At 38.8% G+C, this 26,412-nt stretch overlaps 1 protein-coding gene across 2 annotated transcripts in view; it reads left to right on the forward strand.

Moving 5' to 3' along the window:
• Positions 1-26,028, forward strand: part of GLCCI1 (glucocorticoid induced 1) — a 52,276-nt gene extending 26,248 nt beyond the window's left edge. The window contains exons 3-8 of one of the 2 annotated variants that reach the window (XM_041466456.1): positions 1,226-1,312; positions 9,294-9,410; positions 11,372-11,524; positions 17,338-17,548; positions 23,346-23,466; positions 24,531-26,028. In XM_041466456.1, the coding sequence (XP_041322390.1) occupies positions 1,226-1,312; positions 9,294-9,410; positions 11,372-11,524; positions 17,338-17,548; positions 23,346-23,466; positions 24,531-24,879 (1,038 nt within the window). In that variant the 3' untranslated portion in view covers positions 24,880-26,028. The remainder of the gene's footprint in view (positions 1-1,225; positions 1,313-9,293; positions 9,411-11,371; positions 11,525-17,337; positions 17,549-23,345; positions 23,467-24,530) is intronic. The other variant, XM_041466457.1, reaches the window with a different exon arrangement.
• Positions 26,029-26,412: the final 384 nt, after the last annotated feature.

Consider the following 26,412-nt stretch of genomic DNA (forward strand, 5'->3'; position numbering starts at 1 on the left):
CCCATGCTCTGAAGTTACAGTTCTGAGCTTGATACCGTGGCTGGCCCGGAGTGGCCTGGCCCTGGGGGCTGCTCCCAGCTCCCTTGCAGGGCAGTGGGGAGCTCTAGGGGTTGTTTCATGGTGTTCTCCAGAGTGGTGTCCAGCCTCCTGCCTGAGCCAGACAGTCTCAGGTATCCATGTGGGTACTACAAAAGCTTCTAGATCCTAGATGGGAAGCAAGAGTAAGCTGTGGAAGAGCAGGGTTTCCATGCATGAGAACAAATCCCACGGGCATGTGGATCCCAGATCCTATTTGTCTCGTGGGCTGGGGTTTTGTCTCCCTTGAAGAAGTATCAGCAGTGGTCCCCTCCCTTAAATACCCCATGGACAAATTGTTATTTTCAGTGGTACAGTTTTATTTCTTGTGTGCTTACTGTGAAAGAGTCAGCTAATACTAGTAGGAGTTGTTGGGGGAAAAAATCCCAACATAAGCAGATTTATATTTATGTGCCTATAGCACTGAGTTTATGTAGTTCATATGTCAAACTCTTCCTGAATTTTAGATGTTTCCATTGTTCTTGTGACTCTCTTGTTCAGGAATTCTGGTGGATAACCTCAATTTTCATTATAGCCTTGTGGCAAATAAGCATAGTGGTTGAGAGTTTGGCTTTCTGATGTTTCTCAGTCTTTGGGGTTTAATTTTAACTCCTACATCTAAGGACAGTCACTAGACTTACAGGCTTTGAGATATGGCTGGAAAAGGCCTGCTTGTCACTGTGCTGCTCATGTAAGTTGGTGCCAAAAATAATATATGGTGTATAAAACTCTTATCAAGTCAGAGTTAGGAGAAGGGATTGGTTTTGTGGTCCAATGGTTGAGGAAGACAAGCTTGAGTTTGTCCTACAGTTTTTTTAATGGTGTGGTTTTCTAAACTGTCCGCTAAGTGAAATGTAGACATGGATGCCCAAGCACAGTGGGAGCAGCCAGGTAAGGTTTTTTGTCAGGTGTTTGATTCCTTCTTCAGTAATGTGCATTGTTCTCATCCTTTGTAAATGCGAGTTTACAAAGCTTTGTTTTCTGTGTTGCTTTTTATTTATTGAGATTATTAGTGCTGCATATCAGATTCTGAAATTTATTCATGTAACTCTGACACTACCTAAAGAGTAAAGCAGTAATGTGTGCCAGAGGTTTTTCTCACCTGGAGAACTCAGTACAGCATATTTTCTTTTTTTTTTTTCCCTTGTAGACGCCCAGCTGTTGGGCTGATGAGGGAGCAGAAAAGAGATCACATCAGCGCTCGGCATCGTGGGGAAGTGCTGATCAGCTGAAAGAGGTGAGAAGTTTTGTGCAGTGGAGCCTTTCAAGTTTTGATAAGCCCAAGACATTTTTTAAACCCTATCTGGAGTCCAGGAAGTTGCACCCTTTCCCTCTCCTCTTTTGCTTTTGAAACAGGTTTTACCCCCAGTCTGAGAGTTGTTTGAAGAGTGATTGTTATTTTTCGCTTGTTGGACTTCCTCCCTGCATACTACGAAGTTGGTTGTGAAAGAGTGGCCAAAGTGAGCATTGAGGAACCAGCTTCTTGTTGCTTTCTGTTCAGTGTTACGTTAGTTTTCTGACCTTTAACACTGCTCACTTGGAAGAGGCAAAGTGTCAGGTGGTATGTTCACATATCCTTGGTCAGAAATTTTGTTCAGATTTTAGGTTGGAGATGGAGAGGACACCACTTCCACAAAAAAGTGTTGATACAGTAATGGTATAAGTACTTGAAATGCTCTTTAATCACAAATATTTTGCTGTAGACTATAATTGCAACTAGAAAGAACCTACAGAAAGTAGATTTGCATAATGAGAAAGTCGATACAGTAAAATGGTCTCCAGCTCAGCTGAAATGACAGTATCTCAGTTTTTGTCCCAGTAACCTCCATTTTGTCCAGAGTTTGAGTAACTAAATCTGTCCAGAACTTAATAAGGGGCTACATTCAGCCTCATGCCCGTGTCAGGAAGAGTGTATGCTCTCTTCAAGAGCTGCACTTTTCTTTTAGAAAAATGAATCTTGCAGCATGTTCCCATGAGGTGGAACTTTTTCCTCATACTCTGGGCTTCTTGCATGCTCTTTCCTGACTCCCTGTTGAATAGGGCATTCAAAAAATGAGAAGGAATGTATGTTATCTAAGGAGATGAAGTTAAAAGGCAGTATATATTCTTCTTCTGGATAGCCATTGATAGAATAATTGTCAGAAGGAGTGATGCAAGTTTAATTACTCACATTTTAAAATCACATTTGACAAATATGGAATAATCTTGCAATCCATTGATGGTAATACCCTCTTTTTTGAAAGTGAGGTCCTGGGCCAAAGACAGGTTGATCAAAAGAGCGTTTCCTGTTCCCATCTCACCGAATACATCTCATGAAACCTTGATGTATTGACACATGGGCCTTCAATTGCCTGAATGACTTCATCTGCAGCTGTGAGGAAGCATTTGGAATCGCAGATAAAGTGACCAGAAATAAATGCGGAAGGAGTTTTGTGTCTGAAAAGTTTTGGCTTAAACCTTTCCTGCCAGCACAAAGAAATGTAATACAGACAGGAGTAGCATCTGTTTCTCTAGGATAATGTTTCCTTGCTTTTACTGAGAGACTTTTCCTTGCTTTTACTGAGAGACTATCCTTCATACTCTGGCAGTTTCCTATCAATTTGTGCAACAAGCAGCTCTTCTTCACCACAGGCCTGTGGCTGTCAGTGATAGTAAGCCCTTCAGCATGTAAGCAAGTCTCTGCCATTTGATAACTGTGATCCATTGTGCTGGGTTGCCACCCTCTTGCTGTCCTGACCACAAGAGAAAGATAAGAAATGTGTGGCCAGTGTGTTTCACAGTTCCTTTTTTTTGCTAGAATGCCTTAGTAGACAAAATAGGTTCTGTGGAAGAGAGTTGTTTCTAGCTAAAGTTTGTAATGGCTGTTCACACCAAAACCTACCCTTGTCTTCTTCAGCATACAGTTCTTTCCCTTCCTCTGTTTTCCTTTCTCCAGCTACTCAGGCCAGTTTTCTTACCCTTTCTAGTTCCTTGGGTTCATAACCCATGTCATACTTCCTGCATCATCCAGCCACTATTCAGCTACCCTATTTGAGCTCTTACTCTATTAACTTCCAGCTCCTTGTTAGTTCTGGCTATCCATTGTTTGGCTTCTTCTTTTCCTTTCCCTCAGTGTCAGCCTGTGTGGTGGATATTAAGTTTTTGTTCAATACCAGCAGTATCTGTGCACTCAGTTTCTTTATGCCACATTAATCTGCAGTTCTTGGAAGGAGAAATTCCCTGGGGTGGTTCTATTCAGACTGTAAAGCCCACAAGAGACAGAATTGTTAACAAGTGCAGCTTCCAGTTCCAGATCTCTTTCTTGAACATGTGCAAACTGAAATTTTTGCCAAAGCTTCACCAAATGTAAAGATTCTTCCAAGGGACTAGAGGAGAACATTCGCAGCATAAAGGAGCCTCAGGCAAATGTTTGGCTTTTTCATCCAAAACAGTGGAAAACAGAACCATGCAGGTAAAAAGCTTAAAGTCATGTGCTTTGGCACATAAAATGGTACGAACAGCCCTAACATTTTACTGAGGTCTCTGATGGGAAGGAGATAAGAGTAGAATGTTGCATAATGTGCTTTGGCACATAAAATGGTACAAACAGCCCTAACACTTTTACTGAGGTCTCTGATGGGAAGGAGATAAGAGTAGAATGTTGCATGGTAGACATTTGACAAAGCTATGGGCAACTGAAAGCAAGAGCATAAGTAATGGAAATAAAAATATCACCTTCTCCTGGGCAATTGCATTTCTTAAGTGTAGTGTAACATTGTTCTGCTCAGAATTTTGAATTGTTTTCCACAGTATTTGACAAGTAAGCAAGTAGATAGCTGATGGCAGTTTCTATGTTTTGTTTTAGCAATTTGTATTCATGTTTTCTTGCTTCAGAAAGTAATGCAATGGTTTCCAACATTTTTTTATATGTTGGTAGTGTAAACTAGCTAAACACTTGTGTGATAGTTATTTTATTTTGATAAAATAAGACTGTGTGTTTAAGTTCAAAAAATAGCTTTTTCCTTGGTTAATTTGAGTACTATTAAAATTAAATAAATTTATTTAATAAAACTGATAGCTCTTTTTTAAAGATCTACATCGTAAAAAACAAAAAGTGAATGTATAGGTTTGACATCCCAAGCAAGCAAATTAATTCAGAATTACCACTTACAAAAATTATTTCGGTTTGGGTAGTGAAACTTTGCCCTTAATTGAAATAGCTGTGTGTCAGGATTAAAACTGTCTAGCACTAAAATAGATAAATATTTGTTTTCTTGTTGTGGGTCTATTAGAAATTTAGAAGTCCTTGCCTCTCAATATAAACTTTCCTTTAATAATTTCATAACAAAATCTACTTTTAAAGAATTTGTTTATTCTGAAGGGCTCTACTACTTGATTTTAAGAAGTCTTAAGCTTAACTTGTCTAAGATGATGCCACACTGCTTTAACATGATTTCAATAGATACATGTATTGACTGGGACATAAAGATTGCTGTCAGTCTTTATACTGGACACTCATATTTTTTCCCTTTTCAACCTGAATAATTAGTTTGAAATTCTCTTGACGTTTTTCAGGGACAGTTTTAGTTACAGCTTACCCTGAACTGGAATTTACCCAGAATGGGAAAAACCCTTTATTTAAAACTAAGAGTTTTCGCTTTGTATACGTTTTTAAAGACATATTTCAGACAGCTGATTTTTCACTTCCCTTTAGCAGCTCTCTGTACTGTATCTGTTACACAGACAGCAGCAGCCCCCCATTGGAAGGTCCCTTTTGCTCTAACAGAGTACTTGAAAAGGACTTAGGAATAAAAGAGAATTGAATATGAGAGCTTGCATGCCTAATGTGCTTTCATATAGCAATTGAAAGATTGTATTCAAAGGTTTAGGGGGAATTTCTAATGCTTGTTTTGCTCTTTGACCTACTGGTTAACTAGTTTATTAACAAACATTTAATGAATGAGATGGAGCTCACTCATTAACAAGGAGTTTGTGGCTGGATCAGCAATGGGAAGTTACCATGTTTTGTAGGCTTAGCTGTAGAAATACAGCCTATTGACTGGTAAATATTAGTGAGCAATTGAGAGGTATGGTGGGATGTGTCAGGTTCCTTCATATTAGTCTGCATCTAGGTCCCTTCAAAAGGAAAAAATTACCAGGATATTTAGATTATCCCAGTGTCGTAAAGAACTGACCTAATTTGGTTATTTCTCAATTTTGTGCCTTTAGTTATATTAGACTGTATTCATGTCACAAGTGGCATAGACAAAATTCATCTTATTCATTGTACAACTTTGAGCTATAGAAATACTTAGCAAGCAAAAAATATAGGAGGTTTTCCTGTTTCGTTTGTTCAATAATCCTGGATGGTCATCTTACCTTTGGCTGACAGTAAACCATGAAGACCAAACTGAAACTTTGTGCCCTGAATGACTGTGTAGGTTTCTGATGCACTGCTCTTTGTGTTTTCTCAGTGTTTTTTGTTGGTGGGGGGTTTTTATAAATTACTTTAAAATAGGTGAAGAAAAGAGTCTTTCCACTGCATCAGCAATGTTGCAGAGAACAGTCACTTGGAAGAGCAAAGTCTAAAATTTTCTTAATTTTTGTTGAAATGTGCACAGATCTGTGCTGTTTTCCCCCTCCATGCAGTCACATGAGAGTACTTGCCAAATTTGAATTAAAATATATTTTTTTAAATTTACTGCCATATATGTTTACGCATTGAAATGTGGCAAAACAGTTTTAGATAACAAATGGCATTTGAACATTGGAAGTAGTGTTCAAATTGAGTTTACTCCTTGATGAATTCCTTGATTATTTTTTTTTAAGATATGTTTTACTTTCAGCTATATCCTCTAAGAAAATAGCTGTATTCTCTAATGATAATGTTCTGCCCTCTTCAAGTTAGGTAGGCAGGGAGAGCAGTTGAGCTGGTACACAAAAATAATGGATCTAAGTGCACATATGTGCAAGGCTAAGGCTTAAATATCTCAAACAAGTGAGTGCTTTAGGATACAGATTAGATCTTTTTATGATGATTTGCACATGTTCCTTAATATGACTGTGTATACCCCACTCACAATTATGCTCAGTACTTGGGCATGTGGGGGAAGTGGTGTCCCAAACTCTTTCTGTTCTCAGCGGCTCAGTGAAAATGGAGTGTTTTCTTACTGCCCTTTGGTTTGCCCAGTGTAGCACATGGTTCCTTTCCTGCCTCTTCCTTGTCACCATTTTCTTTGTACAGATCTGGTCTAATACTGGATCTTCAAATGCCTGTTTTCCTGATACCACTCACTTGGCACCATTTTCTTTACACAGCAGACTCCCTAGCTCATATTTGCTGCATCAGTTGAGTGCCCAGGAGACAAGATCTGCTGCTTCTCTGAGATAATTGGTAAAACAGATTCCATCAAGGGATATGTTTCAGACTCTTCTTACTCCATGAATTATATTTGTTTTGCAAGAATAAGCTGTAGATCATTTTGCTTATGTTTGGTGCTCTGATGGTGCTTCTCTGCTGCCTGAGAAGAACACATAGATAAACTTGGAGGAAGCTAGCACAGCTATTTCTGTTAGTAGCAGTGGCTTTATTTCAGCTTGAAATAGAAAATAATTGGTAATTAAAAGATAATCTTGTAGAAGAAAAAAAGCTATTGCAATTTCAGGATGAGCAAGTGGTAGAATCGCTGTGGACCCCCCTGGGTGAAGAGATGGAGCATCATTCAGTTCAGCAGATTTCGTGTACTCGTTGACACTGTCAGCTTGTGGTTGTCTGTGCCAGCAAGCCTCTGTCTCCCAGGTCTGCAGGATAAACAGGAAATGGCAGATTCCTTTTTATATGCCCAGTGTTACTTTCTTGTTTTCTTGACCAACAGTAACTACCCTATCATGGACAGCTAGGGTCCTGCAAGTTCAGGGCTAAGGACATATGATCTAAGAAGGCACATCTGTTTCTTCACTGCATTGCTTGTTTGGCTTAAGAGATTGTATCAGCTCCAGATGCACAGTCAAATCAACAATTTTCCATCTTCTGTTTCTCCTCAGTGACCCAAGCACTCTTTTCTTTGTTAGTGTCAAGAACCTACTGACTGCCAAAATACACATACTCTTGAGGTGGCTGAGAGAGCCTTAAATTCCAGGGATCCATTGATTCCTTTCACAATATCAGAGCTTCAAGGTTTTTGGCTAGCCTAGAGACATACCAGCCTATCAACACTCTCCCATTTAGAGTTTTCACTATCCAAATTTTACAGTGAGAGGCTATGTTGTCAGAGATTTGCAAGCTTATTTGTAACAGAAATCAGTCAGTCAGATCTCTGAGGTGGTATTGTGTAGATATGTTCATAGTGTGCTCTGGAAGAAAGCTCAGAAACCGTATTTCATTTAAATTAAACAAAATAGTGTATTTAACTTTTTGACTTAGGAGGAAGTGCACAGAATCAAAGAGAGGCGGTAGAAATGATAGATTTATATACAGCACTCTCCTTGCTTTCTGATTATTCTTGTCAGCTATCTCTGTCCACAGCTGTCTTCTGAGCTGGGCATCATTTTTCTCCTCTGTTTTTAAAGGGGAAGATGAAGATTATTTCCCAGTTCTCCCCATTCTTCAACATTCTGATGTAAGACACAAATATTTGTAATGTGTGTGTATTTACCACAGTAGTTATCTGCATGTTTTTTCATCTGTGGAGTTAGATTTCCTAACTGCTATTACTCCTACAAGGAGAAGGGGAAATTTCTAGACTAATGGATTTATTTTTTTTAGAGATGAAATACCTCTTCAGACTCCAAAGTTTCTTGCAACATGGTGCTTGAGTTGCACCTTTGATCAAGAGTTTAGTGTCCCAGTTCTCTAAATGTAGCTAATCTGTGTAAGTAATGTAGTTGTATTAGGGCTCTGTTTTTCTGGATATATTCAACACCCAGACCCTTTTGGAACTCTTGAACTGTTTGTCTGTTGTTTAGAGATCAAAGTATTCAGCCATTTCTGAGTAGCAGTTCTCTAAATATGGCTAATGAGCTGTGGCAAAACTTGATACGAATCCTTAAAGATAGATTGTTCTTCTATGAGTGCTACCAGAGACAGCACAAAGAAGAGTTCACAGCCTGCAGCAGAGCTCCATCCAAACCTCTTCACCAAGCACTGTCATCTCTGACACTGTGAAGAGTGATGTGAAGTGATTCTCTGACATGGAGTTGCTTTGCAAGAGTACCAGTGATATATTTAACCACATGGAAATAACCACAGAGTGCATGTACTTGTGAGTTGTCACTCAGGTTAGTTTCCAGCTGCTGTATGAATTCCATGTGCATTCATTCTCCTTACTTGCCCTTCAGGTTTTTAAAAATTGTATCTCTAGCTGAATTAAAAATGAAATGGTGCCATGCATGGCCTTATATTTCAGTGTGCTGAACATGAGGAACAGTGGGATTTGAGCCTAAGGGAACAAATTATCCAGTTTTAAGGAAGTGTCTGTACCTGTTGTGTGAATTTGCACACAGTCTAAACTTCTGAGACAATGTTTATAGAGGTAAGTAGTCTCTTTCATGTAGAAGTTTCCCAGGAGGAATAAATAAGTAGAGGAATCCCTCTTTGGTTTCTTGTTAAGGAACAGGTCAAATGGATAATGGCTTTAGTTGCATTTGACATTTAAAATGTAACTTTTGATTAGACATCTATGCAGCAGACAGCAGGAAAGATAATTCCATCTGCCTGAAGGAAGCTGTGGTAATATTGCCTGCAGGGAAGTGCTCTTAAATGTATTAGTAAGTACTCTGAGATGAGCCGTGCATTTTGAGTGCCAGTTGTTTGTGAAGGTTCATTTATGATGAATTGTCATGAAAAAACTTTGTTTTGGTTTAAGATCAAACAAATTAAACTTCAATGGCTTCAATGTCTCCAGTTTAAACCAGTTACAGATTAGAAGATGCTACAAATTGTCATTCTGACTACTTTTATTTGCATCAGATATTACAGTGCTTGTGTGTAAATGAGGAAATTCAATAAATAAACTAAGCCTGTTGTCATATTCAGGCTGGTGAATAGGGCAGATACTTTGGAGTAAGTATCTGATGAGCAGAAAGAAGCTTTAATGCTCATACTTCAAGGAAAGGCAATCCTATATGCCTGTAAAATCCTCCAAAGAGGATTAAAATGTCCATGATTCACTTAATATGTGAAGATTTGAGCAGTTACCCGTTCGATAACTCATTCTCATGTCGCCTGAACTTCTCTCCAGCAGATTGCCAAACTGAGGCAGCAGCTGCAGCGCAGTAAGCAGAGCAGTCGTCACAGCAAAGAGAAGGAACGTCACTCACCTCTCCATGGCAACCATATAGCAATCAGTCAGACTCAGGTAAGTGGGCAGATCCTTATATTAACAGCCTCCCACCTTATCAGGGTCGGCTGAATAGCCTGCTGAGCCTTCCCATTTGTCTTGTGTTTATTCTCTTGTGTGGTACATCAAATGCCTAACAGTATGATACTGCTGTGCCTTCACTGGAGTTCATCTGATGGTCGTCATATAATAATAAGAAGGGTTGCACCAGGATAGCAACTGAAATATATTACGGTGCTGTAAAAGTTATGGGCATGGCCAGATAAGGCTGTGTTTTCAGGGATGCATACATGCCTCCCAAGACTAATTTTTTTTGTGGTAAACTCTCAGAGCTCCTCTGGAAAGTATTTACTTACCAGTTTTGCAACCTAATTCCATCTGGGCTACTTAAAAAAAAAAAAAAAAAAAAAAGAAAAGAAAGAAAAAGGAAGTACCAAAGCAGGGTGCGGTGGAGGATACCCAAAGCAGTCATGATCTAGTCACTACATCCTGTCAGCAAAATTGAAACCCAGTTGCAGTTCTAAAGCTCAGGTGAGGTTCAGCCAATATCTTCATAAATCTTAAGGCACTTGTAGAAAGCATTTAACCATGGCTTATTTGAGAGTGCAGATATTTGAGTCCTGATTAAATTTCACCTATATAGATCCTTAGACTCCCTGTTACTAACAGGCCACTCTTTGAACATTTGAAATACTGGTTCTATCATGGTATTTCCTGAGTACCTTTATAACTACCTGGTGTTCTATAGCAGCTAGTTACAGGAGCTGGTTGAGCTGTGAGGGCTTATTCCTTACATTCCTTCTGTGGGGATAAAATCTTGTGGTCAAATCCTAATGCATGAAGGTGGTTGGAATTTGATGCTCTTCCTGAACCTGTTAGCCTTCATAACAAAGGATCCTACTATATTTGACATAGAAATGGGTTTTGCTTTACATCTCAAAGTAAGCTGTTGCAAGTACCTGTGCCATTATAGTCACATAGCAGACAGTCTTTGACATGGATTGAAACCCACCTAGGACATATGCTGTGAAGAAACTTCGTTTAGTACTTGGAGCTCACTTTGTCATTGCTCATGTGACATTTTGGTTCCTCAGGAAGATGTTCTGTGATAAAGCAGTTCTACAGGCTCTGTGTTGTGGCAGTCAGAGAATGCTTGTAGGCAAATGACTTGCCCTTGGGAGCTGCACATTGTGCAAGATTCACTTGATAAGAACTTAAAAAATGTTTACATTTTGTCTTAAGCATCCTGTGATTCTGTGAGGAGGAGGAGAACATGTTGATTGACACATGAGACTGTTCATGGCTGTCAGTGTAGCCAAGGTGAAGGTTTTAAGGTTGATTGTGCATGGCATGTGTGCACTCTTGGGAATGTTTCCTGTTCGTAACAGAGCTCCACTCAACCAGCTTTTCTGAAAATCATATTTGTACTTCCTTGGATGCTTGTTTCTTAAACTCAACATGATTTCTCTTAAGACCTTTGACATAAAGTTCTGAAAAGGTATAAACTAATGAAATTAAAGGTTCAGAATGAATGTTTTATTTTGCATTCACTAAAACCAACCAAAAGAGAGTAAAAGTGTATTACGTGAATATTTTGGTTGAGTCATTAAGCTTTAGGAATGTTATGAAATGCCTTTTGGAGCCCAGTTATCATCAGGGCCCCATGCACTCCCCATACCCCTGCAGTGTAAACCTTTGTACTTTCCAGAGGCACAGACTTACACCTGTCTACTTATTACCAAGTGAAGTCATAGAATGCTTTGATTATACAATTTTTCTTTGAGTTAAGCAGAGATGATTTTATTGACTTTTGATTTCTACAGACATTTGTTTTTATTTGAATTCACCAAGTAAAGGTGATCTTCTAGATGGCAAAATTAATACACACCTTCTTACTTAGTAATGTTTTAGTTTTGGTCTCAGACTTCTGCCTTTATTCTGTTTTCCATGTTTAAATCATGTTGCTGTCTGCCTTCTAGGCTTGTATTTCCAGATCTGTCCCTATGCCACTGTCAAGCATTTCAGTGCCAAAATCAGCTGCTTCACGTGTGCCGTGTAATGTAGAAGGAATAAGCCCTGAACTGGAAAAAGTATTCATTAAGGAGAACAGTGGAAAAGAAGAGGTGTCCAAGGTAAGCGTATAGTAACATGTTGATGGTTGTTATCTCTTTGTAATCTATAATCACAGGGAAAACCTTCCTCTTGAGGAACCTTCGTTGTGGCTGAAATTACAAATAATTTTCTTCAAAGAACTGTTTGAAAACTTTGTTTCAGTGTTTTAGCATGGTGGGTTTTTGTGTTTTGTTTCTTATTTTTAAAGGGCTTCTGGCCAAACCTACTTTGTTTAGAATGCCCTTTGTGTAGAGAACTTGCAAGTTTTTGTGAGAGATACAAGTGTTAGAACATTCAGACACTTTAGGCTGCAGTAATAAGTAATGAGAGATCAGGAGATTGTTATATTTGCTTCATTTTGCACTCTTTTTCTTGAGTAAGATATAAGTTTCCAGTGCTATGCTCTGCTTTTTGGCTTAAATGCTTTTTTTTCCATGAACTGAATGTGGACCATTTTGCTGCCATGAAACCTCTGTGATCTGTCATGGGAGATCTCTGTATGGGAAATACTGACAAATGGGGCAGCTTTGCTTTGGAGCATTGGACTTCTCATAGAGGAATTTGATGACACTGAAAATGCGGAATACTTCGTTTACAGCCACTGTTTCCTAAACAACCAGTGAAAATTTTCTACTGTGGAATAAAGTACTCCATGTTTTTTTTCTAATCTTCTCCAAGTTATAGGTGCTTTTCTCATGAATGGTCATATAATAGCAATTCAGTATACAAGTCAAGCTATAAAAATTCCATCAGAGGTTGAAGATTCTGAAACCTTATATATTTGCAGTTCTTCATATCAGTAGTAAACTTAAATTTTTTTGGGGTAGTCTTGGCTTCTCCAGACCCCTAGTTGTGTGGACAAAGCAGTCTTAAGAATGTAGTAGTAGTTCTATGCTAAGCTTTCTTTCCTAAGGCTGTCTTATCCCTTTAGGAGAGGTGGGTATTGTACCAGGGGAATAAGGAAAAAAAATTAAACATGCAGATTGAATGCCCAGCTCAACAAGCCTTGTTGCAGCATCTCCAAAGAGTACAAAAAAGTGTGTATTGTAGTGCCACTGTTGATGTTGCTATGGCTAGGGTTGTAATCTCCTGTAGTTGGAGGATATTTCATTTATGTATGAGACAAATCATCCTTGTAAATGCTGTCCTTGGGTTTTAACAGCTTATTGCTTGGGATGCAGAGCTCTCCTGTGTTACTGAATGTACTGACTGTGATCCAGCAAAACAGTTAAGCACATACTTAAGTGCATTGTTGGCTTTGGGCCAGAGGTGCTCGGAGTTTACGCAACCAAGGCAATAGTGAACCCTTCCTCCAAACATTCAGCTGGCAAGAGCTTCAGACACAAAGGAAAGTCATAAATCAGACATTGCCCTTGAAGTCAAGTCCATCTTTGTGGGCAGAGGGTTGTTTCCTGCTATGTAACTGTTAATTTCTGTGAACTCTGGTCTTGTGGGACCTAGAGTGGGACTCCTAGCACTGTCTGTGAGATTACAAGATCGCAGTTTGCTTATGGAAGATCATAACAAGACCATAATTTAGTCAAATCTTACTGCCAGTGAACTTTCTCCTAATATAACAACTTAGCCTGGGGGTCTGGGGGCAGCTGGGTTAAAGGTTAGGAATCACTGGACAAAAGACAAACCATAGGAAACCAAACTAGTGAACCTGTTTGTTTTTCTTTCAGTTTTCTGCCATTCTTTATCGCTGTAACATTTTGTATTTTTAGAAACCATTTTAAAAGCAAAGTCAAAGGTAGTTTGTTGCTTTGGAATATGTCTTCTGTCTTTACTCATGATGATCTAGTTCTGTTACTTCTCTGAAACATTTTTTTTAAACTTTGTTTTAACATCTTAATGATGGTTAAAATTGTAGTTATAAAAGCAAAAGTAACCCAACCACTCATGTGTTGTTCAGTTATTTTAGTATTTCATGAAGATAGTTGAGGATTAGTAATGTCTTTGTGTCATTACCTTTTAAAAATCCAGTGGACTATAAGGTTGAGAGAAATTGCATAGTGGTCAAAACTCTAAAAAAAATTCATTATTTGCAGTTTAGCCATAACTGTGTTTTTTCACATGATTCATCTTGCTTTGCTGAAGGTGTTTCCTTTTTGCTTTCGTAAAATGAATTCGTCCTTTTTGAGCCACTTCTTAATCACCTCTTTCACCTCAAACCTATTAATAAACTTTAATTCATGTTCTAATGCATTTATTCAAAAGTCTTGGCTTTATTTTCCTTCCTTTATAACTTGCTGATTAACTCTGACAAGGTGTGATGGTGTGTCTCTGTTCTCGCCATAACTTGTAAGATGGAATCAGCTTTTTGTGAGGTTGTTGCAGGCTTTTGTTCTTTGTCCCATTGTGATTCCAGAACACCATCATTGGAGACTGAGGTACAATAAGGTGATGGACTTTTTCTAGGGATTAGGGGATAAGAGGTGTTCCCTCTTCTGGAATACAATAGTGAAAATTATGAAAAGTGCCCTGTAGCAGAACACAGACACATTCATAAGCCTCCTGTTATGAAAAACATTCTACCAGAACTATCAAGTATACAGAAGTAATTAGAAGTAAATAAATTTTGAGGGACTGTCACACACAATGTAGTTGACTGATTACTGTGTTCCTTGTTTGATTTCTGTTGCTTCTGGAAGGAGGTAGCAAGGTGGTTTTATATACCTATCTGGAAACTTAATCCTTTAATAAAATGACTTCTTTTATTTCGCACAGAGGCAGAGGATCCTTACTTAACTCTTCCTAGCCTTCGTCTAAAAACTGGTTTTTTTCCTAAGTGTTCCTTCCTAGGATACATCATGGTTTTTGCACTTGCACCTTATCTAGTGCATTGATGGCTTCACTGACGCCAGCAGGAAGAAGCACTTTCCTATGTTGGCCTTTGTGTTCCAGTCTAGAGGAAAGTTTTTAGATCAATAGCATTGAATGCTTTGCTCTGAAGAAGTTCCCTCACAAACAGATGTACAGCTTGTGAGGAGACTCCCATTGGTAATGCTATTACAGACTGGTAGCATTCCTGATTCTTTTAAGTAGAGTGTTATGGAGGTTTTTTCCAGCAGAAAGATTAACATTCACCAATTTGTTTTCAGTAACAACGTATTGAGAAATGCATACTTTTTGTCAAATGCAGCTTTTTCATACCTGTGCTGGAAGATGAGAGCAGTATGTAACTGTGTCCAGGAACACACATCCAGTAGGGATGGACAAGTTTCCTGTCAGAATGCATTTGGTATAAGGTTAAAATATGACTGGACATACTTGAAAAAAAAAACCCTCATGAAAAGGCATATAGAATGCAGTAATTTCTATTTGTTTTCCATGCTTTGGGCATTATGGGAAGTAATAGCAGCTGTACCAAATTAGTTACCCTCTTTGTTATCTTGTAAGGTTGTGAGAACTTCAGTTTTAGAATAGTTCAGGCATGACTCATAGCAAGTAACTTCAAAAGTGATTTTTTTACATTGATCAGGTTTTATACATAAAGCTAAATACTTCTAGTTGATATTTTCATGGAGATTTTTCCACTTGTCAGCAATGAGGGAAAGATAAATACAAGAATACAGTAATCTGAGATATTAACTGGCATTTTTATGCCTAATAGAGGTTATGGCACTTGTAAAGAATGATAAATATTTAGCTTTTTCTGCTTGTGCATATATTTAGATATGTGTCTAAAAGTATGGATTATTTTTGTACCTCAGGCTTTAGTTCAGGGGAGATTGAAATATGTGATGTGGGATATACTTCCTGACTGCCGGAGACTACATTGTTCCTCCAGGTGTGCAAGAGCATCTGTGTTATGCTGAAGTCTTTAATTATGTGATCACGTGCTGGTTTTTTCCTCTCCCTGGAATCCTCATTTTACCTGTTACATAGACTATAGTGTATGCCCTTAATGAGCGGCTGTTTGGTGTTTTTCCCTTTTCCTCCTTAGATTTGTGTCCTCATGCTTAGTGTTACACCTCACTTTGAAGTGAGAAATCTGAATTTTTGCCTGAGATTTTGCTTCTTTATAATAGCAGCATGTCCAAAATTTTGTTCGCTTTACATCACAGTTATGTGAGAAGAAATGATATTATTTACACTTTATGGATGGGGAAGCAAATCCATCAGGGTTCTATAGTGTGGTTGTTCGGGTAACTCAGGATGTTGCATTCCATTTTAGGAGTTCAAAATGCAGCTCCTATAGTCTCTTTCTGCATCTGTTAATGCAGAGGACTTACAAATTAGACCCATATAAACTGGGCATCCAGAAGAGATCCTGTAAAAGACAGAGGTTCGTTCAGCTGGTTCTCTGACACCTCACAGAATTTTTGTGGCAGAGAGAGAAATAAAAATGCTGTTCTGTATGGCAGTTTTTGGGAGGTTTTTTTGGGGGGGTTTTTTGGTGGTGGGGGTCTTTTTTTTTTTCTTTCTACTGCTTCAGTCTTGTTTTCTCTCTTCTGCCTGTGTAACAAATGCTACAGAGCTGCAGGTCTGTCTTGAGCATTGAATGAGTCAGGGCCTGTTGGGGGTGATGGAACTGGAACACCAAGTCATGTTGTAACGCATATGCGATGTGAACTGAGCTGTTGGAACAGACCACACAGCTGTGCCCAAACTTTACAGCAACTGTAATGTTCTCTCTATAGTGTGTTTCTTTGCTCTTATTTGAAATATGAAATGGTATTAACTGGAAGACTCATAAGAAGAAAATTATCTTCCTGCTCTGCTATGTCTGCCTCTTTGTGTAATATGTGGTGGTTTTCTGGATAGACTGTTGCTGAAAAAGGGAGAATGTGATACTCAGCCAATAGGTGTCATGTCCTCATTGCTAGCAAAAGTGTTTGGTTGAATTTTAGGCTCTGGAACAAGCTGTTACAGTTTTGGAATATATGTGGAAGAGAGGCAATAAAATAAAAATGTTCACTTGAAGTGAGAAGGAAAAAGATATTAATTTTTTGTGGCTAGAACATTTAAGCTGTTCTTTATGGTTTGGACCCAGTTCTCACTGAAGTGAGAATAAAATTTTTTTAAATCTTGCAGACATTTTTTCCCCTTTGCTTCTAAGCAAGACTCTAATTCCCACTTGGTTTCTTACTTTTTAAGCAGCACTGTCTTTATTAAAAAACTAATTTCCCATTGGGAAGGACAAATGAGTAGAGTGTGCCAGTTGTCTGTTGTGAACATGTTGCAGAATGGATGCAGCATCACTCTGGCCAGTGCCAGCTAGGCTGATACAGGCAGGTAGAGCGTACTAGCTTTGGCTCAAGGCAAAGCTTGTGAGCCTTGTTACAAGCCTGCGTGTGTGCATCATCTGTAGAAGGATGGAATGTAGGAGTGTGCTGGAGAATTGCAACTTACTAGCAAAACTTGGATGCTTTTGTTTTATAATTGTAATTCAGTTGGTTGTTATGGCAATAGTACAGCATTGTATTTGACATTTTCTACTTTCCCTTTTATCCAAATGTGATCTCTGTCGGGGTACTTGTTTTTGTATTATAATAGCAGTGACCTTTATTGAAAATTGTAGTACTACATATAATTAGTGAGGGGGGTTTGCTTTTTAACTACTGTAAAAACCATAAAAACATAACAGTGGCATGTGCTGAATTGTGGATGTTAACTTTACATAGGAACGTGTGCATGTTGCCCCAGTACTCAGTGTAATTAATGTATGTTGTACCATTGTACACGGCATTATTTTCTTGTGTGAGATCTCCCTGTTCTTTCTAAATTGCCATGTTTGTTCTTCTTAAGGCCTTCGCTTAGGGGTACTACAGGCTGCCATTGCTTCTGAGTTTGATCTTTTCTCTGTATTTGTCTGTTTGTCTTGCAGCCTTTGGATATCCCTGACGGTCGGAGGGCGCCGTTGCCTGCTCACTATCGTAGCAGCAGTACCCGGAGCATTGACACGCAGACCCCGTCTGTCCAGGAGCGCAGCAGTAGCTGCAGCAGTCACTCACCGTGTGTCTCTCCCTTTTGCCCTCCTGAATCTCAGGATGGGAGTCCCTGTTCAACAGAAGATTTGCTCTATGACCGTGATAAAGGTGAGAGTAGAATGGCCTGCCTTTACCTATGGGAGGCATGTGATGTCATGCTTTTACAACTACCTTCATTTTACTCATTACATCAGTTTTTGTTTTTGTTTGATGGTTGTGGAGGGATTGAGGATTTATCTGAAAATTGGTTTTGTTTGTTTACATATCTTTTTCCCTCTTGTTTGTGAAACTTCACAAACATCTTCCATAAATACGTCAGAGGAGCACAGCAAACAGTTACCTATTTATGAAGATTCTGATGTGAAGAATTCAGACTGTAACATGTTTACATTTAAGAAAGCTTTCAGGAAGGTTTGTGGTAGACTGTGTATTTATCATAGGTGATTTGCTTGCTGTTGAAAATGGTGATGAAGTTTTGGACTGCTTTTAAAAGAACTCTGCTTCTGAACTCTTACATTCTACTAGAAGCTGTTTGGTGAGGAGCTCAGATACCTGTTTGAACAACCTGGTGGAGGGTAATTACTTCTCCGTGTATGCTGCATAACAGCTAAAAAATTCTGAATGATTTTTGCGTTTATCAATATCCTGCATTTTTTTCCGAAGTCTGTAAAATGTTGTTTGGTTTTATAGTGGGAGTACAACTGGAGTTTCAGTAACTGAGTTACTGACAGACTATGGACTATGAGGCTGTAGGCACCAGTGACTGTGGCTTTTTTGACAACTGTTTACTAATAAAATTACCCTTGTGCTTCTGGTCAGCTAGCTGAAACATGGACTCAGTATGGAGGATGTAGGATTTGGGTAAATCATGTAAGCTAAGAGGAGTAAGTTTCACAGAGGAAATGAAAACTTCTAAGATGTAGCATATATTTATTTACCAATGAGCTAAAGATGGCAGAGTTTTGAAGTGTAAGTAAGGTTAAACATTTTTTTGTAAATACTGTCTGTTTATTTAGAGTTAAAGTAATTTGGGAATAGGATTGGTGAAGTCAACAAGAGAAACACTAGCTTTTCTTGATTTCTGAAAAGTATTTCTTTCCACATCTTGGATTTAAAAGGAAATAGTGGAAAACAAATCCATCTGCCCAAATCCTGAACTGCGGGTGGGTGTGTGCAAGTTAACCACATTAAAGTAAAAGTCTTAGCTCAACATGAGAGTTGGCTATGCTCCAAAAATAGCAGTGTTATTAGCTTGCCCCCACCATACTCCTCTTTCTTATACTATGCATGTGAATATTAATATGTTGTCGAGACTGAATCACTATAGAAACATCTGCTAAAGTATTAGCACACAAAAAACCATCTTGACAGGTAAATTGGTTCATATATGTCCTGATAACAAATATAAGTTAAAAAGCAAGGAAAAGAATAATTTCTTCTGCAGTCAGTACTCCGTTATCACAGTAATGGGAATTTTCAGTGGTACATTTATTGGCAGTAGCGAGTGAAGACAGTTTGAAGTAGTGCATCTAGCCTTTTTAATGCTTTTCAAGGCTTTTTATCTCTTGCCTTGGATTTTTTGAACAGCTGACTGGAGTGAAATTTATGAGTAGATACTTATTTGTGGATTTTGGTTTTAAGACTGGCTTTAATGCTAGGCTTGCATCAAAAGTCTTCTCCAGGAGAAGTGTGTAGGTGATGATGATAAACAGCCAGGTTTTCAAGTCATCATAATGGCATTTTAAACTTGGTTTAAGTAAGATACATAATACTGTGCATATGAAAGATAAAACCTTGAACTTCTCATCACAAGTTAATTTTTTAAGGGCAAGGTAAAAACTAGGAAAACATGTAGCAGTTTTCCAAGAGAAAGTAATTTTTTCAGAGGTTTTAATAGTATAGTATAGTCAGAAAGGTGCTTTTTGCTCTCACATCATCCAAATACTACAGGCTGGCTGTTCTGAATTAGAATGTTGCTTCAAAATCATTAAATAGCAGAGAAATGAGGGATATGGCTGGAAATTACAACAGAATAGCAAGTTTGAGGGACAGTTTATTACATTTGTTGTGGCTGTTAATTGCTCTATACAATAAAAACTTAGGAAGGTTTTCACACCTGCATTTTAAAAGCTTTTGTGAGCTAGAATAAAACCATCAGGTTTTTTTGTGAGGCCTGTTAAGTTTGGAAATACACATTGTGTAACTAAATGTAGATTTTGGCAACGTTTTCTTGTTACTTTTTTAAAGGTTTAGTTTTCCTCTTGATGAAAATAACTTGTCTTTGCCATTAAAAAGTGGAGTTATTGGTGTTACTAATGATTGTGGGGTGTGTTGCTGAATAAAAAAGGAAGGTTAGTTTGACTAAGAGACTAAGCAGTGAGAGGAGCCAATGCTCTGTACAGACACAGCACTGCTTTACTGCTTTACATTCCTAAAGCATCTTTTACCTTTTGTGCAAAGCTGTGCTTTGGCCCGAGGCCCTCCCAGCTGCCCTTTGGGCTCTATCAACTGTTGGGTTTACCTTTCTGAAAGAAGCTGTTAAATAATTGAATTTTTCCAAAGCAAGTGAAAGCTGATTTTCAGAAGAGGCCCACGGTATTACTCTGAACAGAGCAGTGATACTTCACAGTATTGATTAGAGCAGACAAGGAAGGGTTGGGTAGGAGTGTGTTTTCATGGCACCTGGCTTTATGATTTTGTATTAAAACTACTGGTTTCACTAGTTCTGTTTTGTGATACTCTGGTGTATGAAACTAATTCAGAGCCCTACATAGCATCCTCAGCACCTGTGACAGAGGTGAAATTCAAAGGCATCTGGAGGTATAAGCAGATGAATTCTGGAGGGGTTTCTTTCTACAAATGCAGATTGTATACCCTGTTTTTCAGGGATTTTGGTTTAGGTAGCATTTAGTAGTCCCACTGTTGCTAGCAGGCTCTTCCAAGTAACATGTTTGTGAAGATGCTTGTTAAATTCTGGGTATCTGATTCATAGTTCTTTAAAGGAAAGTTGCTAGTGGAGTCTTTGGATGGTCTTATTAGTTATTTTTGAACCTATCAAAAGTAATGCCAAGGCTTACTGGCAGATTTTCTTGCTAAAGTATAGTCACTCAAAAAACTGTTCTACAGATTGTTTTTTAGTTACCCTCTTTTGTTCTAATATGTGCAAGATATGATTTCCTGTATTAAGGTTAAAATAGTATTGTTAGTGTTTTAATTACAGTTTTCTTAAAATGTTTTCTAGATAACAGAATATACGTGTTTTAAATACGCGTCCAGAAATTCCATGTGATAAGGCTGTGTATTGTCTGCTGTGCGTTTGTGGCAGCGGAACTCCCTTTAAAGATTCCAGGATCAGTCACTGTCAGTGGGATGGAATGGAGCAGAATGGGATGGGATGGAGCGGAATGGGATGGGATGGAATGGAGCGGAATGGGATGGGATGGGATGGAATGGAGCGGAATGGGATGGAATGGAGCAGAATGGGATGGGATGGAATGGAGCAGGATGGGATGGAATGGAGCGGGATGGAACGGGATGGAGTGGAGCAGGATGGGATGGAATGGAGCGGAATGGGGCAGGATGGAGTGGAGCAGGATGGTACACGCCGGCAGGGCGCTCCCTGCCGGAGGGAGCTGAGGGCTCGGCCTTGTGGCCTCGGAGGGCAGCGAACGTGCACCGAAACCCTGGGACAGCACACATGGATTTGCTGTGCCGTCAGGGATTAATGACGGGACAGTTCAACACTGCAGAGCTCACAGGATGCACAAGTGGAGACTGGCTTAAGCTGTGAATTCCAGCTCTTGCCGCTTCACTCATGGCCTGTGTTCCCAGTCCCTTCTGCTCTCCCCCAAGGCCTGGCTTGTACGTGTGCGTCTCCTCACATCCGCACGCATTCTCAAAATAGCGCGTGCCGTGCGTTTGGGCAAAATGAAAATCTAACAACTTTGTAAGCTTTAAAAGCAGGGAGGGTAAAGAGAAATACGTGTTTAGCAGCTGTCTCACGTAGAAAGTTTCAGCCAGGCAGGGCTAACTAAACCAAAAACTTGACTGAAAGCTGAACTGGCTAGTAGACAAGACTCTTAAATCTTCCAAGAACTGACTTAACTTTGAATTCTGTTTGATTCTTTCCTTGGATGTACTGCCATGGTTTTCCACTCTTCAGTGGAATGAACAGTAGTACATTTTATGTCTCTAATTTTTTAAATAGAAACTTGGATGTTCAATTTTAAATATTAGCAGGAGGAAACAAACTGTCTGGGTTCTGTTAATGATTTCTGTGTTTGGAATGAGTGGTGTAGGCCAACAGTGGAAAGATGCCAACAGGACCATCATACTCCCAGCTTGGCAAATATCTGTATCGTCTCTAAGCATTTTCTGCCTTCGTAGTTAACACCAGAAATTCTGTAAATAGAAGTTCTGTATTCACTCTACAGCAGGAAAGAGCTGAGTAATCAATATGCTACTGAGGTTCACTTCAACATTATTTTTGTCTCATATCTTTCATAATAGATCTTCAAAGGAAAGTGTGACATTTGAGTTGATTTGTTTCTTCTTGTAAGAGGAAACAGAAATGTTTCAAAACATGTAATGATTAGCCTTAGTATTTGAGTCATGGTGATCTAATAGTTTGTGTAGTTTACTCTTTGCAAGCTGTTAAAGACAAATCTGTACACTTTGGTTAAGTTAAATCATCGTGCTTGAAGCTTGTATAGCTGAAAGGGCAACACACACACACAACAGGAAAGTAAACAAAGGTTATAAATTTGAGTTAAAAATAATGTACTCCACATTAGTGGAAAGACTTCAAAAGAGCTAAAGCAAGAGCAGCTCTTTCTCTCCAATTAAGGTGTATTTGTAAGTTGGTGGGTCCTTGTTAATTTTGCTATTTCATTTTTTAATTGTAATCCTAAGCAGGGAATAGGGAAGCAGTAATACTACCTTGGGAGAGATGTTGCACTTTGAAAAGGTAGAAGCCACTGCAGAAAGCTAATTTTCTGTGGAAAATTCTGTGGATAACTATTTCTGTACCTACTGTATTTCCTTAATGCATTTACTGTCATGTTGTCAGCGTGACAGTTTTTAAAGTGAGCCATTTCATAGTCTTAATACTTCAGCCTTCGTGCTTCTGTCATTATCAGACTTGAGCCTTCTCTCATACTTTCTGAGAAGTACAAATAAATCTGCCCATTGCCTTTTGTCCTAGATTCTTCACACCTTTAATTCTAAGTGTGTCTTGCTAAAATACACACAGACAGCTGGAGTTATCAAGACTACCTGTATCATATAGGCAATAGTGAGAATTAAACTGTAGAAGTTTTATTCTAGATACTAAAGCAACTTCACAAGCAAGTGAAGCAAGTAAGATAAGACACTGTAATGATGAGGTAGCAGTACCTGTGTTACTAATGTGTTTTGTTTCATTCCAACTTCTGAGCTTTCATGAGACTAATGAGATCAATATTCCAGTGAAGGCTTATGTTTTAAAATAAGATACGAGTTGTATACACTGTTTATACAGTGAGAAAGCGTTTTATCATTACCACTCATAATTCTTCTGCATGTATTATGCATATTGCCTTGTTCATTTATGGTTTTTGAACTATGTAATAAAGAATGTATTTGTTTCCAGGATCACAGCTCTGCTTTGTTCCAACTGCAGTGTTCTGGATAAAAATATCCTCCTGTTACGTGTTGTTATACAATAGATTGCTGCTGCACCGAAGCTGTTACTCGGAAGAAATGTGCTATACAAGGGTGTTAGAAGTAGCCTGCAATAAAGGAAGTGTTGTGGTAGAAGCAAACCAGCGCAGTGGCTAAATTGTGAAAAAAGGCATCTTGTTTGGAAATCGAATTTAATTAAAAAGCACTCTCAATCTCTAGTAATATAACTGCTTTAAATTTTCAGACAGTGGGAGTAGCTCACCGTTGCCCAAGTATGCCTCATCTCCCAAACCAAACAACAGCTACATGTTCAAACGAGAGCCCCCAGAGGGATGTGAGCGAGTGAAGGTCTTTGAGGAAATGTCGTAAGTAATGCCTTTTATATCAGCTGGTATCTGCAAAGCAGTAAACCTGTTTACTGAGCCTATTCAACTGCAGATGAATAAACTATTCCAGCTGATGGGTTTTTCAGGAGCAAACTATTCTTATAGTTTGTGCAAGAGAGAAGTTCAAGTGTTTACATTGGTGTGAAGAGAAAATGGAGTCTTTTACCTCTTTTTGTGCGTTTACAAAAGGCAACAAAAATCCAAGCAGGAAAGATAAGGTACATTAATTTCCTAAGCACTTATATAAATCTCTTTCCATGTATTTTTTTAACATTTTAAGTTTTCGTGGCTTAAGCAAAAACTCCCCTTTTCATAGTTATCCGTTTCAAGCATAGGTTGCATTTTGATGTGTATAAAACATAGAAAATGGAATGAAACATATGAAAAGTGTTCATAGATGGTAGTATGCTTACAGCATAGACTTTGCTCAATATTTTTGCTGAGCAAGAAATTGGAAATTAAACTCTTGGACATCATGTCTTTTTTCCCTAGACCCAGCAGTATTTGAGCACAGCACATGCTGTTGAGGTTGCATGCTAAGCTCCTGTGGAGGAAAGAATTAAGGAGGGGATGTTTCTTGCTCTAGCAACATTCGTTGCCTTCTGGGTGGTAAAGGGAGCAATGCTGGATTGTGGAAAAAGCCTCCAGACAAATTATGGAATATGGGAAATTAGAGGTCTGTTTTGTGGAGGTCTTCAAAGGAATTTAAAATGACTAAATGTGTTGTTGCTGCATCGCTTATCAAAGAAGAATTTGTGCCATTCTAAATTAATCGTGGCATTTTTTCATGTGCATATGTACCGCAGATTTTTCGTGCTGGAAGTTGCATGTTTGTCCAGTAATTACCAAGTCATTTTTTGTGATGGTACTATTTTTAATGCTGTGGATCAGTTAGCTGACTACCAATATGGAAGATGTTTGCCCCTCTGTCCAATTAATCCCATTCCTTGTCATTCACATTTTAGCAATGTATAGAATCACAAAGTTCATGATGTGGAGAACATCTCAGCTGGCCAGATATATAATCTTTTTTCTCGTTGTAGGTCTCGTCAGCCTGTCTCAGCCCCTCTCTTTTCATGTCCTGACAAAAACAAGGTTAATTTCATCCCAACCGGATCAGCTTTCTGTCCTGTAAAACTTCTGGGCCCCCTCCTTCCCGCTTCAGACCTGACGCTGAAGAACTCTCCTAACTCTGGTCAAAGCACAGGTTTGAGCACCCTGACTGTTGAGCAGCTTTCGTCTCGGGTCTCTTTCTCATCTCTGTCAGATGACACCAGCACAATGGACTCCCCAGAGACCCCGGTACAGCAGCCGTCCCAGCAGCAGCAGCCGCTTCTGCAGGAGATCCAGACTGAAGAGCATTCCTCTCCTCAGAGCTACGTGTTAATCTAGAGCAAGGTGGAGCAGGCCTCTGCCCCAGACAAGGAGTGAGAAGACTCTAGTCCAGAAACATCTGCATGAGGTGGCAACCTTTCAGAACACCATGGAATACTTAGCAGCATTCAAAAAAATATCTCAACACTGTTCTTGGCAGGGACAGAATTCATATTCGGCATTTTTTTGTGAGAAAGCAGTAATGCCTGCAGAATCCATATTACATTAAACGTCTTAAGTGGAGACTATGCATTTCATAGTACGTTTGACCAGATTAGTACTGTGTTCTGTGTTCTGTTTCAAATTCTACAGTATAAATAAGCTCTCTCTATATATAAAAAAAATGTTGCCTGTCTGAATAGAAAATGTCTTGCTGTGTTGTGTCCTATGGAAAATACTGTACTTCAGGATTATGTTTACAATTGATCCAGGTGTTTATGTTTCTAACTTCTGTAATACACACAATGCAAAAAAAAAAAAAAAATGGCCACAGCAGTTGCACAGTGCCCACCCTATGGCCTAGCTTCAGGTACTTCTCTTGAAGTGTAAACTCAGGTAACTTGGAATGTATATCATATTGGAATAAAAATATTTTACAGCTACAAAGCTAAAGAGGGAACATCACTCTTTTGCCTTTCCTTGTTTTATGCATTATATTTCCTCATTACATTCCACTTTCTTGGAATAAGTGCATTCAGATCCAGGTGAATGATGAGCCTGGACGTGGGTGAACATGAGGAGAACCAGCAAATCTGTGATGTATATCACTTTGTCATGTGCTTACAAGTAAAACAACTGTTGCATTTACTGTCATTTCAATAGGTGTAAAATTGTGGCATTTAAAGGTTTCAGGTGTTGCTCAGTTAATGACTGTTAAACTGTTGCAAATAAAGTGTTCAGTACTAGGCTGTACATGAGAAACATTCCACATTGTGTGTGAGAGGATTTTGAAAGACAAGAATGTTTTTGTTAAAGGACAGAAATTCTTATAGGTTTCACTGGGGGGGGCGGTGATTGGGGATTTCCTCTCATGGTTTTTGTTGGCAGTTAAGGATGTGAAATGCTACTGTTACCGTCTAAAAGTCAAATTAATGTTTAGTTTCTCTTTTGGAAATGTTCATTCATTTGCTGGTTGGAAATAGGTTTTCACATTTTGTTGAGCAGTGTTAGATGAGCAGTGTTTTATTTATGTAGTAATTGTGTTTGGATGAAAGTCCAGAAGTAGCAAGTGGGTGTTCTGAGAGGGGTGGGGAAAACAATAGTTTTAAGTTCATGTTACTTAAAGCTTCTCCCATAACTTTCAGTTACTTAAGCTGTGTGTGTAAAAGTGTGTTTTCCCCCCTCCTTAAGTGTAAATAAAAGAAAAATCCATGTAAAATAATCCTGGTTTTGCAGGCTGGACACTGTCTCAAAATAGTACATGGCGAGATTGGGTTTGTGGCACTCTTCTATTGTACTGGAAAAAGAGGAGCATTGCTTTCAGAGATAATTTCCTGTGATACAAAGAGGACCCCAAAGGCAAAATAAACTTGATGTTCTTGCTCCATTGCT

The sequence above is a fragment of the Pyrgilauda ruficollis genome, unplaced genomic scaffold, assembly GCF_017590135.1.
Source record: "Pyrgilauda ruficollis isolate IOZ18807 unplaced genomic scaffold, ASM1759013v1 scaffold2, whole genome shotgun sequence".
NCBI classification, from domain to species: Eukaryota; Metazoa; Chordata; class Aves; order Passeriformes; family Passeridae; genus Pyrgilauda; species Pyrgilauda ruficollis.